Source organism: Dasypus novemcinctus, chromosome 18 (genome assembly GCF_030445035.2).
Source record: "Dasypus novemcinctus isolate mDasNov1 chromosome 18, mDasNov1.1.hap2, whole genome shotgun sequence".
NCBI lineage: Eukaryota > Metazoa > Chordata > Mammalia > Cingulata > Dasypodidae > Dasypus > Dasypus novemcinctus.
In genome coordinates, this window is record NC_080690.1 from 63,423,536 (window position 1) to 63,438,398 (window position 14,863).

At 49.9% G+C, this 14,863-nt stretch overlaps 1 protein-coding gene and 1 pseudogene across 1 annotated transcript; both read right to left on the reverse strand.

Moving 5' to 3' along the window:
* Positions 1 to 1,212: 1,212 nt before the first annotated feature.
* Positions 1,213 to 3,603, reverse strand: LOC101437558 (shugoshin 1 pseudogene; annotated as a pseudogene).
* Positions 3,604 to 5,645: 2,042 nt separating this feature from the next.
* RPS19 (ribosomal protein S19) lies at positions 5,646 to 12,377 on the reverse strand. Its single transcript, XM_004460075.5, has 6 exons — positions 11,840 to 12,377; positions 11,283 to 11,353; positions 10,927 to 11,027; positions 7,167 to 7,350; positions 6,678 to 6,732; positions 5,646 to 5,710 (listed from the first exon to the last, which is right to left on the reverse strand). The coding sequence occupies exons 2-6, from the start codon at positions 11,351 to 11,353 to the stop codon at positions 5,684 to 5,686; spliced, it is 438 nt and encodes a 145-aa protein (XP_004460132.1). The 5' UTR covers positions 11,840 to 12,377; the 3' UTR covers positions 5,646 to 5,683.
* Between the last annotated feature and the right edge of the window lie 2,486 nt (positions 12,378 to 14,863).

Sequence of the window (14,863 nt, forward strand, 5' to 3'; positions counted from 1 at the left end):
AACTGGGGATAAGAAGTGCCCTGGCGGAGAGTGGCTGTAGCTCAAGTGGTTGAGCGCCTGCTTCCCTGCCAGGCACCAAAGCAAAGCGGTTGGACTAGCGCTGCCCCCAAGTCTCCTTCCTGCCCCCAGCCCTGGGTTTGGGCAAGAGCAGCCTTAGATCCTTATTTAGACCCTTGGGTACAAGAGGGTGGGGAAGGTGGCCCTTGGTCCTGGCCCCCTTCAGGGCCCTCTCCCATTGCACAGAAGAGGGAGCAGAGGCCCAGGGAGGGGCCTGGGAGGGGAGGGGCAGGGAGTCAAAGCTCCTTTTGTGACTCCCACCTTCTTTTGAGCTCATTCTTTTAGACCAGGCGGGGAGGAAATGAGGCCTGACGTGAGAGGTAGGGATGTTTGTGAGCTTGTGGGAGCACCTCATGCACCCACAAGAAGCATAGAAGAAAATTTCACACAGGGAGATGTTTGGGAGCACAAACTGGGAAGCAAGCTAAATGCCCATTTATAGGAGAATGGATGCTTCAGCTCCGGGACAGCCGGCCAAGAGAGCACTATATAGCAGGGAGAAGGGCAGTGCATCCTGCATCAGCATTGCCGAAGCAACACGAAGAGGGGGAGGAAACACATTGCAGCATGACATAGTTGACTTGCTTTAAAAAGACAAAATGGGGAAGTGGATGTGACTCAAGCGATTGAGCTCCTGCCTACCACACGGGAGGTCCTGGGTTCAGTTCCCAGTGCCTCCTGGAGAAGACAGGCAAGACAGCGAGCTGGCATGAGGGAAGGCGTGGTGAGCTGGCACAAGAAGATGATGCAACAAGGAGACACGAAGAGGAAAGACAGAGACAACAAACTAGGGAGCCGAGGTGGCTCAAGCAATTGAGTGCCTCTCTCCCACGTGGGAGGCCCCAGGTTTGATTCCTGGTGCCTCGTAAAGAGAAGATGAGAGTACACACCAAATGGACACAGAGTGCAGAGAGCAAGCGCAAACAACAAGGGTGGGGGGGGGATAAATAAATAAAATAAATCTTAAAAAAAAAAAGACAAAACAACACCGTGTCCTGCTTAGCGAGGCACACACCTGTGGTGAGAGTAGCATCATTCAGGGGGATGACAAATGCCCTATTCCTAAGAGTGGCTACTTCTCTGGGGAAGGACACACAGAGGACACTGCCAGCCTTGATTTTATATCTTAAAGATTTATTTATCCCGACCTCTCACCCCACTCCCGTTATTTGTGCTCACTGTCTGCTCTCTGTGTCTGTTGTGTGCCCGCTTCTTTTTAGGAGGCACTGGGAACTGAACCCTGGACCTCCCATGTGGAAGGGAGACACGTAATGGCTTGAGCCACCTCTGCTCCTTCTTGTTTTATTTCTTAAGCTGGTTGATAGGTTCATGGGTCTTTTTTTTTTTTTTAAATAAATACAACTTTATTAAAGGTTAGTTAAGGTTAAGATCAATGATCACACTTTAAGTAGTTCTGAAGAAATGCTCATGATCTACACGGTCCTGTCAAGAGAATATTCTACAGCAATAATTCGACTCACTGGGGGTACTATCTTACAAAGTTTTCTTTGAGCAAGAGAGTTATCAGATGAATTTCAACAGCATCCAACAAAAGCTTCACTGTATTTCCTTAATACATTTTTTTTGTAGAACTGCGTCTGGAGTCCTTTTTTGTCTTGAAAATAGGAGAATTCAAGAAACACAAATCTGTAAAAGGGTCTCCTCTTTTCAATTTCGAAGCGAGAGTGGGTTCCTTATAGTTCACAATGGCTGTGCACCTGCGCTTACGCAGAGAAGCTGCTGGGCTTTCTTTACTCTTTTTTGGAGAAAGAAAGTTTTCTGATTTTCACTGCGGGAGACAAGGAGACATTGGTGATGTCCTTCAGGCCAAGATGAGCTGACTGGTGAGTTTCAGGTGGTGCACTGGTAGGAGTTTTCTTGGTAGGTGTTTTTGTTGGCTTGGAACCCTGGGTCTCTTTTTCTTCTGTATGTTTTAGTGTTCTTTTGGATCGTGGCTTGGTGATTGGGCTCCTAAGCGGTTAGCTGGTGAGATTTTGAATGTGTTTGCAAGTATTTTTAGGAGGCAAATAGAGGTCATCAGAATCATCTCCTGACCCATATGACTCACAGATGCTCACTTCAGAGTCATTGTTGCTTTCTTCTCTTTTAGAATCACCGCTCTTTTTATTTTGCCGGAAAGGAGTGAGGTGAATACCCTCTTCCAAATTAAAATTGTAAGCATCACTGGCATGGAGAAGTTCATCCAATTTTTTTTCAGAAACAGTTTTTTTACTTTCATTCTTGTTCCCTTTATATCTTGATATATACTTTTTCTTCTTCTGTTCACTTTTCTTTTTTCTCGTTTTCTTCTTTGTGCATCTATACGCTTAGTTTTAGTTTGCTCAGATTTAGACTCTAAAATGACTTCTTTTGTTTTATTAAGACTTGCTGGGTAAATCGGTTTTGGTGGTAAGTTAATTTGGTCCTTGTTCCCCTGAGAAATGTTTTGGTCTACATTTTCAGATATGTGTAGATTTATAAATGGGTCAGCAAAGCGAATTCTTTCTAATTTAAAAGATTCTATGGTCAAATGACTGGTTTCAAAGTTATCCACAGCATCAAATTGGCATAGACTGTTAAAACGCTTTTTTAAATTGTGACGAACAGATACAGTTCTAGGTAAGACCTGATCAGTAGGCTTATCTTCACTTGACTCAAAATCAAGTCCCAATTTGTCTGAAACAGTAGGAGTTTGCTCTTCTCTTTGGAATGACTCTTCCTGCCCTGGAGGGCCAGCTTCCTGAAGAGGACTTTGCCGTAAATTCTTCACAAATAATTCCCTGGAGTTGTCATTACTAATGGAGTCCATTCCAGAGGGACATACGTCCAGACTCTGAGCAGGTTCTTCAGTTTCTTGTCAAGTAAGTTTTTCTTTCAATGCATAGAACTGGCATGTGAGGTAATAACATTCTTTTCTGAGCTCTAGGATGATATCTTGGGCTTCTCTCACTTTGGATTTTTCATTTTCCAAAGCTAAAACTAACATTCTATTGTTGTCCTGGTAATTTTTCAGGAGTGTAGAAGTGCTGTTTGGCACGGGGCAGCTATCAAAGACTTGCGCTTGCCAATTTCTTCCAAGTTTTTATTCCTTTTCTCTTTCTTTCGTTTCTTTATGTCTTCAAGACTGTCCTGAAAGGACTTTTTAAGGCACCTTTCCTTGGCCATTTTCTGTCTCGGCCACCACTGCTGTCGCCGCCGCCCTCCTCCTCACATCCCAGGGCTCCGCGAGGCTGTCGGGTCGCGGGAGCTCCGAGCCCCGGCCCGGGCCTCCACAGCCCGTGGCACCTGCTCCGCTCGCTCCCCCCATGGGTCTTTTTTGTTATTTTTTATTTTCTGACTGCAGTGTTTTTTTTTTAAATATTTATTTTTATTTATTTACACCCCCCCCCACCCTTGCGGCTTGCTTGCTGTTTGCTCTGTGTCCATTTGCTGTGTGTTCTTCTGTGTCTGCTTGTCTCCCTTTGTTGTGTCATCTTCTGCGCCAGCTCTCCACGGGCGCGGCCAGCTTGCCTTCACAAGGAGGCCCTGGGACATGAACCCAGGGCCTCCCACATGGTAGACGAGAGCCCAATCAACTGAGCCACAGCCACTTCCCTGTTAACTTATTAAACACTGTTTTGTTTGCGTCCCTGGAGTATTTTATACTTTTAAGGAAATGCAACAGTCACCTGCACAGAAGAGCTTGGACCTCAAGAGTCAGTGAACCAGGGTTTGAACCCTGGCTCTGCCAGCCCAATGGTTGTCTGAGTTTTCTCTCCTGTGGTATGGCCACAATTCCTCCACTTGATGAGGCAGTGAGAATATTACACTATGCACTTAGCAGAGTTGCTAGGACAGAGTTGGCTCCCTTTCTCGGGCTCCAGTGTCCTCCCCACTTCCCTCCAGGGACCAAGGTGTTCTGTTGTACCTCTTGGTGTGTAACTTTGGGCAGATCATTAGTCTCTCTGTGCCTCAGTTCCTCCTTAGGACCCCCTTCCAGGAAGAGGCCTGGGTTCAGAGCCTGCAGCTCTAGGAATTCCCTTTCCTTCCTCTGCTCCTTCAGCAGCTGAGCCGATTTCCAGGCCCTCGACTGCCCCCTAGCGGCTGGAGTGGTGCAGCTGCTGGAGCACGGGCCTCCCCGGGCCCCACTCACCTGCCCAGGCACCTGTAAGTCCCACTCACCCAGCAGCCCCGGACCTAGTCCTTGCGTGAACCAGACGCCTGCTGGGCATTGGCTTCTCACGACGGCCCTGGGAAATAGTCTCATTAGCATTCTACAAAAGGAACCTGGAGTCCAGAACGGGGAGGAGGAATTGGCTGCAATTTCCCATTTCTCTCACTTCCCGAGGGACAGTGCACTGTGATAGCTGAGTCCGAAGGTTGGAGCCAAATGACCTAACCTGTGACTTACTCTCCCCGTCTCAAAAGCAGGTGTCAGCACCTGCTTCACCGGGTGCTGCCTGTATTAAAGGATACGTTTGTAAAGCACCTGGCACGCATAGGCCCCGCTTGTGAAACACACAGCTTCCAGCGCTGGAAGCCGCAGGGCTGGGAGGGGTGGGGTTTCATTCCTCACAGGGATTTAGGAGCCTCTGGCTTGACAGACGCACATTTTATCACCTCAGGATTAAATTTGGCTAATGTCATCTGACACTGTCAGGTGTGCTGCCCTGCGCCCGGGCTTTAAGTGTTATCTTGTGGGGTCCTCGAGTTTAAGGAGTAAGCGTTACAGGACAGGCAAGTTGGGATTTGAACCCAAGTCGTTTGGACTTCAAAGCCCAGCTCGGCCCTGGAGGGAAAGGGGGCAACAAGTCAGGGTCAGGGTACCTAGCTGGCGCTGGTGGACAACTCGGGGGATGACCACGCCAGCTGAGGATCAGAACCTCAGCCTTCCCCTATGGCGAGGTGGAGCTGACCGCAGCCAGCCAGCAGGAGCCCCTTCCGGCTCACGGGCCCCTGAATGTCGTCCGGACCTCCCGACCCGAGCAGGCGCCCAACCACTGCCGAGGCCCCAGCCCCTCCAGCCGAGAGCCAATCGACGTGCAGGACCGCGGAGGTGGCACCACGCAGGACGCCAAGGGACGGTCCAAGCCGCAGCCGGGGCGAAGAGCCCGCACGCCACCAGTCTGCACCTTCAACACAATTCTGGGGTGAGTCCTACAGGCTCCTTCAGAGCCCGAGGCCATGCGCTTAAAAGCCTCCCAGGACCAGCTCCTCCAACAGCGGTTTCACACAGGATGTGACCCCTCCCCTGGGCACCTGAGGACGACTGGCACAGGCAGGGGAGTGAGAGAAAGCACGGGAGGCATACCCTGAGGGGCCGCACGGAGCAGGGTCTGGCTCTTCTTTCCGGTGCAGATCCCAGTAGCCCAAGCCATTGCCCAAAACGCCACTCATTTTCTGAGTGCAAAGGCAGGATATGGGGGAGGCCTGAGATCTCCTGGGTCCCACCCAGCCAGGACTTCTTGCCCACTTGGGGAGCAGTTTCAACTGGGAATGCTGGGCCCCTGGCTTTCCTCTTTTGCATGGGAAATAAGGTGCTCCTTCCTTACCACCACCCCCTCCAAAACGGGTGGGAAGCAGCCAATCAAGACAGGCCAGACCAGGAATACGAATGAGGCAATTTATTAACCCAGCATCATTTGTTCTAATGTTTCTTGTTGGCAGCGGCCACCTGTGGGAAAAGATGGAGAAGATTAGTGGGGTCTGCTGGAGCACCTGAGAAGTACCTACCAGGGACTGACCACTCCTGCGTGCCCAACAGCCTCACTTGCTTCAAACACATTTGTCTCATCCTCACAACCCTGGGTATTCTCCCATTTTAAAGAGGCATTTGGATTCTGTCTTTTGCCTACTACCCTGTAAGGGGAGAGCAAACTGTGAACATTTATGTTCCATGCTAGGCCCTGGGTCACTAACCAGGCAGACAGGAGCCTGCTCTGCCCTAGAAGGAATCACCTTCTCATTCCCAGCCGCCCTCGACTCCAAGGTACCTTTCACTCTTTCGTAACACTTGGGACAAGTGACAAAACACTCCAAGGCTCCTAAGAGGCTGGAGTCAATGATACAAAAGAAAACAAACACCACCAAGCCAACACTAGGTCTGGTGGGGCTCCTGAAGTAGTGACCCACTGTGTCCTCAGCAGCCACGCTTTCACAAGTAAATCTACTCTACAGACTGGGAGGCTGGTTGCAAAGGCAAGCGACTCTCCCCCAGGGCATCCAGCCAGTCAGTGAGATTCCAGATGGAGACTTGGGTTCTGCGGCCTGACTCATAATAAAATTATCCCCCCCTCCCCGCATCTCCACCTCACCCATGGTGCCCTGCATGAGGCTCAGTAAGCACAAATGAAGGCAAAACCCTGCAGCCACAATCTCCTAAGAACGCTCACACTGAGGGTTGTCTGTGCTGAAAGAAGAACAGACCCCGGGTCTGAGCTCCACCACAGCATCTGGCTAGCCAGACCCCAATCCTCAACCAGACCCGGCAGGAAAGCCTGCCAGGTACATTCCTTTTCTCCACCCAGGACTTCCAAACAGCCTGGGCTGACCCCCATTGCTCTGGGCTGTGCCCTCCAGGGGCTCAGACACACCCATGGAACCATCAAAGGGCCCAGCACCCACCCACACCTAGGCCTTACCTGTCCAGCGATTCTGTCCAGATCTCTCTGTCCCTGAGGTGTCAGTTTGCGACCACTGTGGGAGGGAAGGACCATGTGCCCTGGTGAGTGTAGGCTCACAGCCCCTAGACCCCCCGTCTGGCCCCGGCCATGGGCCAGCCTTCTAAAAGGCACCTGGTGGTGCTGCCACATGACTCTAGCCGAGTCGCACTGAGGACCCCAGTAGGCCATTCTAATGAGCTGGGGCAACAGCAGAGCCCTCTGGGAGTTGACAGGGTGTCGTTTGTGCAAGCATTTGATCAAGAGCCCCGAAAAATCAATTGGGGGAAGTTAACGAGCAGGCTAATGAAAGCGGACAGTCGCTAAATTACCTTCCCTGAGCTCGAGGTAGTCAGCCAAAGAGGATGGGGCAGGACTGTGCAGAGGCCTGACAACCTCCTGTCTACAAACCATGTGAGTGCTGTTGCCCTGGTCCCCAGGCTCCTCAACAAGACCCCCTTCCCTGCTTACCCATCTTGGTCCTTTTCCACCATTTTCAGCCCCTCCAGGGCTTGGAGGACCCGGCGGGCCACACTCTTGGAGCCTCGGCTGAAGTGACTGGGCATGACACCGTTTCTCTGACGTCCCCCGTAGATCTTGGTCATGGAGCCAACCCCAGCGCCACCCCGGAGGTACAGGTGCCGCGCTGTGGAAGCTGGGGATGGGAAGAGGAGACCTGAGGACCTTCTCAGGCAGAACAGTCTCCTCTCCAGATGAGGCAGGCTGAGAGGGAAGGGCCTCCCCATGGCCACCTTCTCAAATTGTGTGTGCCAGGAGGCCAATGTGTACCACCTCTCCCCAACCCCGCCCCCAGCGCTCCCACGATCTAGTGCCCTGAGCATAGAGTGGGTACTGCTGCAGCTGTGTGACTGGGCAGGCCACCCCTCTCAACTCAGCTAGGGCTCCTTTCCTGAGCTCGTCTGGGCCTAGCAACACTAATGTGAGGTGGAACCTGAGGCGCTGTGGGCATGTGAATCTCATCTCCACATGCCACCACCTGGGAATGAGGAGACCAGAAGGCCCCATTGTCAAGAGTTCTGCACAGCAACTGGAGGGAATGGCCCTCCTCCCTGCAAACAGGGGCCCTTGTCCCTAGAGTGACTGCCAGCCGGTTGCTGCATGGCCACAGGACAGTCCCTGTTTCTCCTCTAAGACGCTGTTCAGACCCCAGCCTCCAGAGAAACCGAGGCTTCTGCTGTGCTGACATTGCTGCTGACATGGAACCCTTGCCAGCTGGGCCCTGTCCCCCTTGCATTTCACCAGTACCCTTCCTTTAGGCAACAAGATGGCCTTGGTACAATTCAGTGGGAAGGTGACAAAGAAGTCTTTATACAGAAAGGCAAACAGGCTCCAGAGGGGACACCACTGGTCCGTTAAAAACCCCTACTCTGGCCTTCTACCTCAGGGCCCATGAATTTCAAGGAGTTGGGACCCACTCTGTGGAAGTGACCAAACAGTTCCATTGTGCGACCCTCCCCGGCTAGGGAGCTCAAAGATGGGGGCCCCATATCATCCCTCACTCTCCAGAGACCAGCAAATTGTCCATCCAAGTGAATTCTCTCCTGTGACCTGAAGATCAAGCAGGTCTTCAGAACCAAGTGTCTGCTCCTTCAATTACCTGTGGAGGAACCAGGTGCTGGCCAGGGTCCAGCCAACAAGACCTTACCCCACCTGCCCCCAGCTCAGCTGCCACTGCTGTCAGCTATGGGGGGAGTGGAACTGACCAGGTGAGGTGTCCCCTTTCCCCCAGAAGCAGATCTTCCACACTGTTTACCTCCAGCCTCCTCCACCTCTAAATTCACATGCCTGATGTTCCACCTGGGCTAAGTATGGAAAGAGGCAGCCAAGCCCTGAGCGGTCAGATAGACCAGGGTCTGAATCCTACCCATGCTCCTCCAGCTGGTTCACATGGAGATACTTCAGGAGTCCTTACAGGCCAATAAAACTGAAACATTAGTTTCTTCTAAGGGGGGGAGATGGGGCTCTTCCCAACTCTTTGCACCGTACAAAGCCTGCCTGGTTTAGGTAAGAACCTTTGTCCTGTTTTACAAGGATCCCCTCCGCCCACCCCACTCTCTTACAAGTTCATGCTATAAATTATTTTTCTGACCCACTAGAAGCTACAAAGATTGAAATATCAAATCCTATAAAATGACCCACGACGGCCTTCTCCCTGTCTGACATGGCTCCTCCCCTTACAGCAGATCTCCACCCCCCCCCTCACCCTACCATAGACCCCTGCTTTGGGGCTTCTTGCTCCCTCATTCAGCTGTGCCCCCTCTTTCAGACCAACCAGAGGGCCCTGTGTTTTGCCACAGTCCCCTTTAGCTCCACACCCTAGCCTTATAGGACAGGTTGCTGCTTCTCTGCTTTAGCCTCAAACCCCCAGGAGCAGCAAATGGACCAGGTTCCATGACCCAAAGTAACAGAAAAGAACAAGCAGTACTCCAATTCTGGAGAGACCCAGTCTGCCATGCCCTCCCAATGTGACTTCTTTGGAATAATGGGTGACTCCTACTACTTGCCCAACTATAATGAGCTGCCTGACTAGGTGGAAGCCACCCAGATTCTGCAACAGGAGCCTCTAAATTTTTTTCTAAGAAAACGTAAAAAAAAGCTAAGGGCCAGATAGCAAATATTTTGGGCTTTGTGAGTCACAGTCTGTCATAATAACTGTTACTGCAGTAGAAATGTATACAAAAGCCGTGACCAAACCACTATGAAAACGTATCTGAGAGCCACGATACTGTCTCAAACCACCACCCTGCGAGACTAGGGCAGCTGGGCAGAACGGGGACACAGTAACTGTAAAAACTGCCAGCAGGTTCACCTATATTTATTAGCCAGGGTTCATCCCATTCCCTATTCATCACTCCTCGCCTTGGTGGGGTGTACTGTGGCCCTACCGGCTGGCAGAACTCAGCCAGGTCACTTAACGTCCCTGTCATCAAGTTCTTCCAGCTGTAAGACACAACCAGCCCCATTTTGGTGCTTTCTATAGGTGTAAATTACCACCAGGTATTATATAATTTATATACATTGAACCCTCCAATAAGAAAAGCCATTACGACTCCTTTTCCTAAACCTAGAAACATAGCTGATTCTGAAGGCATTGCCACAACCACTCAGGACAAGACATCCTTGTTTGCTTCCCAAGATTTGTGTGCCTGGCCAAGTCAGCCTCCCAGCACTAGGCCTGCTTTTTTTTTTTGTCCAGACCAGGGCCTGAAATACAGTGGACCTCAGAGAAATTTGATGCATGCAGACTTGGAAACCTACAAATGCTTCATGTTCTGAAATGCCTGACAAATTGTATCAAGTTCTTTCTGGAATTTTGCCAATTTTCAAACTCAACCTCCTATCTGGAGACAAACTTTTGAAAGACAGAGGAGCCACTTCAGTTCTGTGTACAGGCTGCCACCTCAGCACAACCCATTGGGTTAGGGGCCTTTGTGGGGATGATAGCTTGTGGAAGCCAGAGATTCAAGGTCAGGTGAGAACCAGCACTGCAGTAAGGATAACTTAGGTTATTACTGGGTCATTAAAAGCAATTACCAGAAAGGGAACAAGCAAAGGATTACAGGTGTTAAGGGTTGAACACTTTCTTTTGGGCACTAAGGAATCCTGTGAGGGTTTAGAGCAAGGAGGGACATGGCCTGATCTCCAACTACTCAATTAGAAACAACTGGTTAGAGACAAGGAGGAGACGGGTTGTTGTGATGATGTGAACAAAATCAAAACAGCAAAGACAGTTAACATCTCTTGGATGGTTACTCTGTAGAAGCACACATTTCTAAGCATTCCAACTGCTGGCATAACCACTAGTCCCATTTTAGAGAAACAGGCACAGGTCACACATCTAGTTAAGGTGCAGAGACGGATTTGAACCCAGGTAACATGACTCTCTGCAACTAGAATAGGTGGATATCACCTCTTCCTAAACCGAACCACCTCTAAGTAAAACGTGAGCACTTGTTTATCCCTGGGTTTCCCTTGCAACTCAGACAAAGCCGCAAGTTCTCACACAAACCTCTTATAAATGGAAAAACAGCTTCAAATGTGAGAGATTACTAGACATCACTTAAAGCATGTGGTGACAAGAGCCAAAGGTCCTCCTCCTGCAACTCTGGAGGTGGGTAGGTGGGTGGATAAAGTGCTCAAAAGGCGGGGAAGTATGGTCTTTGTTAGGGATCACAGTCCCCACTCCCAGCCCAGCGCCCCAGTTCCTTACCAGCTCGTGTGTAGAACCAGTTCTCATCGTAGGGAGCAAGCTCTTTATGCTTGGCCAGCTTGACAGTGTCTACCCATTCAGGAACTTTCAGCTTCCCGGACCTGGGATCGGGAAAGGTAAGGTAAGGTACAATTCAGGAGTCTCCACAGATTTCTTTACCCCACCAAACTCCTGTCCTCGATAAAACTGTGGATTATCAGGAGCCTAAAAATATTTCCAGGATACAAAGAAAGGGTGTTGACATTAAACTGCAATCCTAGTCTCTCACAAGAAGAGGAGACCACACACTGGAGTCCCCAGAGGTCAGGCAAAGGCATCAGCCTCAGTCGGCTTTGAACCGCTTATCTCACACTCACTTTTTGAGAAAGGCTGCCAGAGCTCTGACGAACTCTTGCTGGTTCACGTCTTTTACAGTAACTCCAGGCATCTGCAAGAAAAGAATCTTGTGAGCACAGGGCCTGGTGGGGACGACTGACAGGAACCTGGGCCAGGCCTGTCCCTCTCCTCTAAGCTCCACGGCAACCATAACCATCCGTCTTAACTCCCGAAGATGCTACCTTTAACTCCAGATTCTGAAGGGCCCGGGTTCCGGAGGGTCTTACAGAATTCAAAGACCCCAGTCTCTCAGAGTTCCACGAACACAGATGGGCGTCCGCTCGTTAACATCCAAGCAAACTCCCTAAGTCCCGGGATTCTGAGGACCTCACCAACGCCCCGCCGCCCACCAGGCCCGGCCCCGGTTCTTAGCCCGCGCCGACAGGACATGCCCGGGCCTGCCGCTCGCACGTGGTCGCGGCTCCAATGGGTGGAGCGTCCCCGCCGGGTGCTCCGGAGCCCTCAGGCGCGCGCTCTCGGGGCGGGGACCCTGGCCCCGATGCCCCGCTCCCAGGCCGAGCCGGAGCGAGTAGCTTACCGTGCGGCCTCCGCGCTGCCAGCCAGGGGAAAGGGAACGACGGGGTTTCCCGGGCGCACAAGTCGGGCGTCGGATATCGCGAGACTGCCGAGAGCTCGCGAGAGCGGAGTTAGGAAGATGTCCCGCCTCTCAGGGCGAATGCGGGTTCGTCTCCGTTTAGTTGGATGGGCTGAGTGGTGAGGCGCGGGAAGGCAAAGCCAAAAGCTGGCGGAAGGCACAGAGTTGTTTCCTCTCCGCTTTTCCTTCTCCTGGAGTGCAGTAGAGGAGGAGGGGACTCCCTTCTTGAGTTGGGAGGAATGGGCTGCTTTTGCGTCGTTCGTGACCGGAAGGCACCGAGGTGGAGGAGACGATGATGGCAGAAGTGCGGGGAGAAACTGGGTGGGCCGGACCTGCGCCCTCGGCATCCTGAGTGGGTCGGCCCCCTCTCCGGTTGGAAGTGGTTTTTCCCTGGCCGGAACTAAAGATAGTAAGGGCGGAACTATGACGGGGAATCCAGAAGAAAAGCGAGCAAGAAATGTGGCCACTAGCTTCCCTAATTACTCGCGAGATCGGAAAAGGAAGTCCCACCCTTCTTAGGGCGGAAACTGCTTCACCACTGCCGAGGCGGCCGATGTGGGAATGAGGCAGTGGAAGAGGAGGAGGAGATAAGGGCAGGCACAAAGAGGCAGAGGCGGGACCTTCGGAAAAGTTGGTTCAGCTCTGCCTCCTGGCGCCGGAATCTGCTCACTCAGGCTCCATCCGGGCTCACCTTGCCCACTTAAGTTTATCTGCCTCGTTGACTTGTGTAGCTTTGGTCCGCTTGCCTTCTCAAGGTTTAATTATCTCCAGTAAAAAAAAAAAAAAAAAAAAAAAAATTAACGGTGATAGGAGATCACTTATTTCCTCTTTTAAATGCTGCTCCTGTACATGGGGGCGTAACAATAATTCTATCAACAAATATTTTTTGAGTGCTTAATCTATGCCAGGGAGATAAATAAATCTTTTTAAAAACTTGACAATATTTGTAGCATCTTTTTTTTCTCTTGGCCAGAATCAGTATGTCGTGTGTGTGTGAACATGTATGTCTGCAAGCGTAATTGTACTTAGGTAACATATTCACTGTTTAAAGGTTTCTAACATACATTTCAATTTTGTCAGTTCTGAATAAGCTTATTTCACTTGAGTAATTTTTTTTTTTTAAGGAGAGCTGTGGCTCACCAAAAAAAGGGAAGAGACAGGGTTAATATATGAGTTTAGGAAGGGTGGGGCTTAGATAAAATTTATATTAATCAGTTTTGATGGAACTCAAGGCAAAGCAGGCCTTGTGTGATTGAGTCAACATGCTTGGGCTGAGAAGCGAACTTGGGGACCTGTTTCATTGGAGACTACAGTGTTAAGATAAATGTGTAATGTTGTCTTCAGAAACCTGACATCTGAAGCTCTGTGCCTGGGTTGGAAATCACAACTGATTGTCCAGGTCAAAGGGACTTACATGGTTCAGATCCCTCAGGCAAGAGTGGGATGCCCCAATCTCACCCTTGAAATGATTTCAAAGAGCAAACATCTCTTATTTTAGATAACACAATTTCTCTGCATTGTGTCCTTGGTGTTAATTTTTATAGGTGTTAGTTTTTACAGGTTCATAATCACAGCAACTCTGTAAAGTCGTTATAGACCAGATAACTGAGGCTGAGAGAGTCAAGTCACTTGTCCAAGGTAATGTAAGGTTAAGGCCTAAGCTGGAAACAATTCATGCCTTCTCAAGCTGTTTCCAATAAACTCTGTAAACAGAGACTTCAAAAATAGTCATGTTGGGGGCTCTGATCTTGATAAACTGTAAAATGTCACTCTTCGCCTGCATCTTTCTTATTATTTGGGCTCCTCATCTCACACTTCTGTTTCTGCTTCTCCAACACTTGACCCCAGAATCCAGATGTAAGGCAATAGATACAGTGATAAAAAACAAGAGGGAAGTGTACTTGGCCCAGTGGTTAGGGCATCCGTCTACCACAAGGGAGGTCCGCGGTTCAAACCCTGAGTCTCCTTGACCCGTGTGCAGCTGGCCCACGCGCAGTACTGATGCGCACAAGGAGTGCCCTGCCACGCAGAGCCGCCTAGTGCAAAAGAAAGTTCAGCCTCCCCAGAAATGGCACCACAAACACGGAGAGCTGACACAAGATAACACAAGAAGAAACACAGATTCCCGAGCCGCTGACAACAACAGAAGCAGGCGAAGAAGAACACGCAGTAGATAGACACAGAGAACAGATAAAGGGGGGGAGGGGGAATAAAAAATAAATCTTTAAAAAAACACAAAAAACAAGAAAAGCCTATGTGTGATGCTTTTCAATGTTGAGTGGGGCACTTATGAAGAACCTCCTCAAACCTCCCATGAGGTTTTGTGTGTGAAACATGTAAAAATTTAGCCATATTGAGAAATAGAGTTCACTGCTAAATTTGTTCTGAGACTGGCAAAATGTTGATACTTTTTCATCAAGGGAGTAAAAACCCAAATAAACTTATGATATCTTAGGGAGATCATCTACTGTGCCACCTCCCCCCAAATTACACTGTTATTGGTGGGGAGAGGAACTCGGTACCTGGTGACATCCAGACCCTGCTTCCCAATCAATAGGTCAGCCTAGAGGGGTATGTTAATTGGTTTGAGGGCACAAAGTTGTTCATGTCACAGTGGGAAAGGGGGAACAGCATTGTATTAACTCACTAGGAATAACAATTCCTAAGGAATTAGATAGATCAAATTTACCCAATCAATTATTCTGAGCCCCAGGGAAGAGGTGAACTTGGATGCTACCTTTGGAAGTACTATTTCTGGGAGTGACATACATGGACACAGGTGGGCACAGCCTATATATACCTGTGGAATAGTGGGGAAAAGCATAAATGCAAAAGTATTTTTGCCTAATTTCATATATTGAATTTTCTCAAAATGTATAAGTCAGATAAGATTATACTTTTAAAATTTGGAATATTACCAGGACTCCTTCTTCATCTTGGAAACCTGGTCACCACAGGTGATATGTG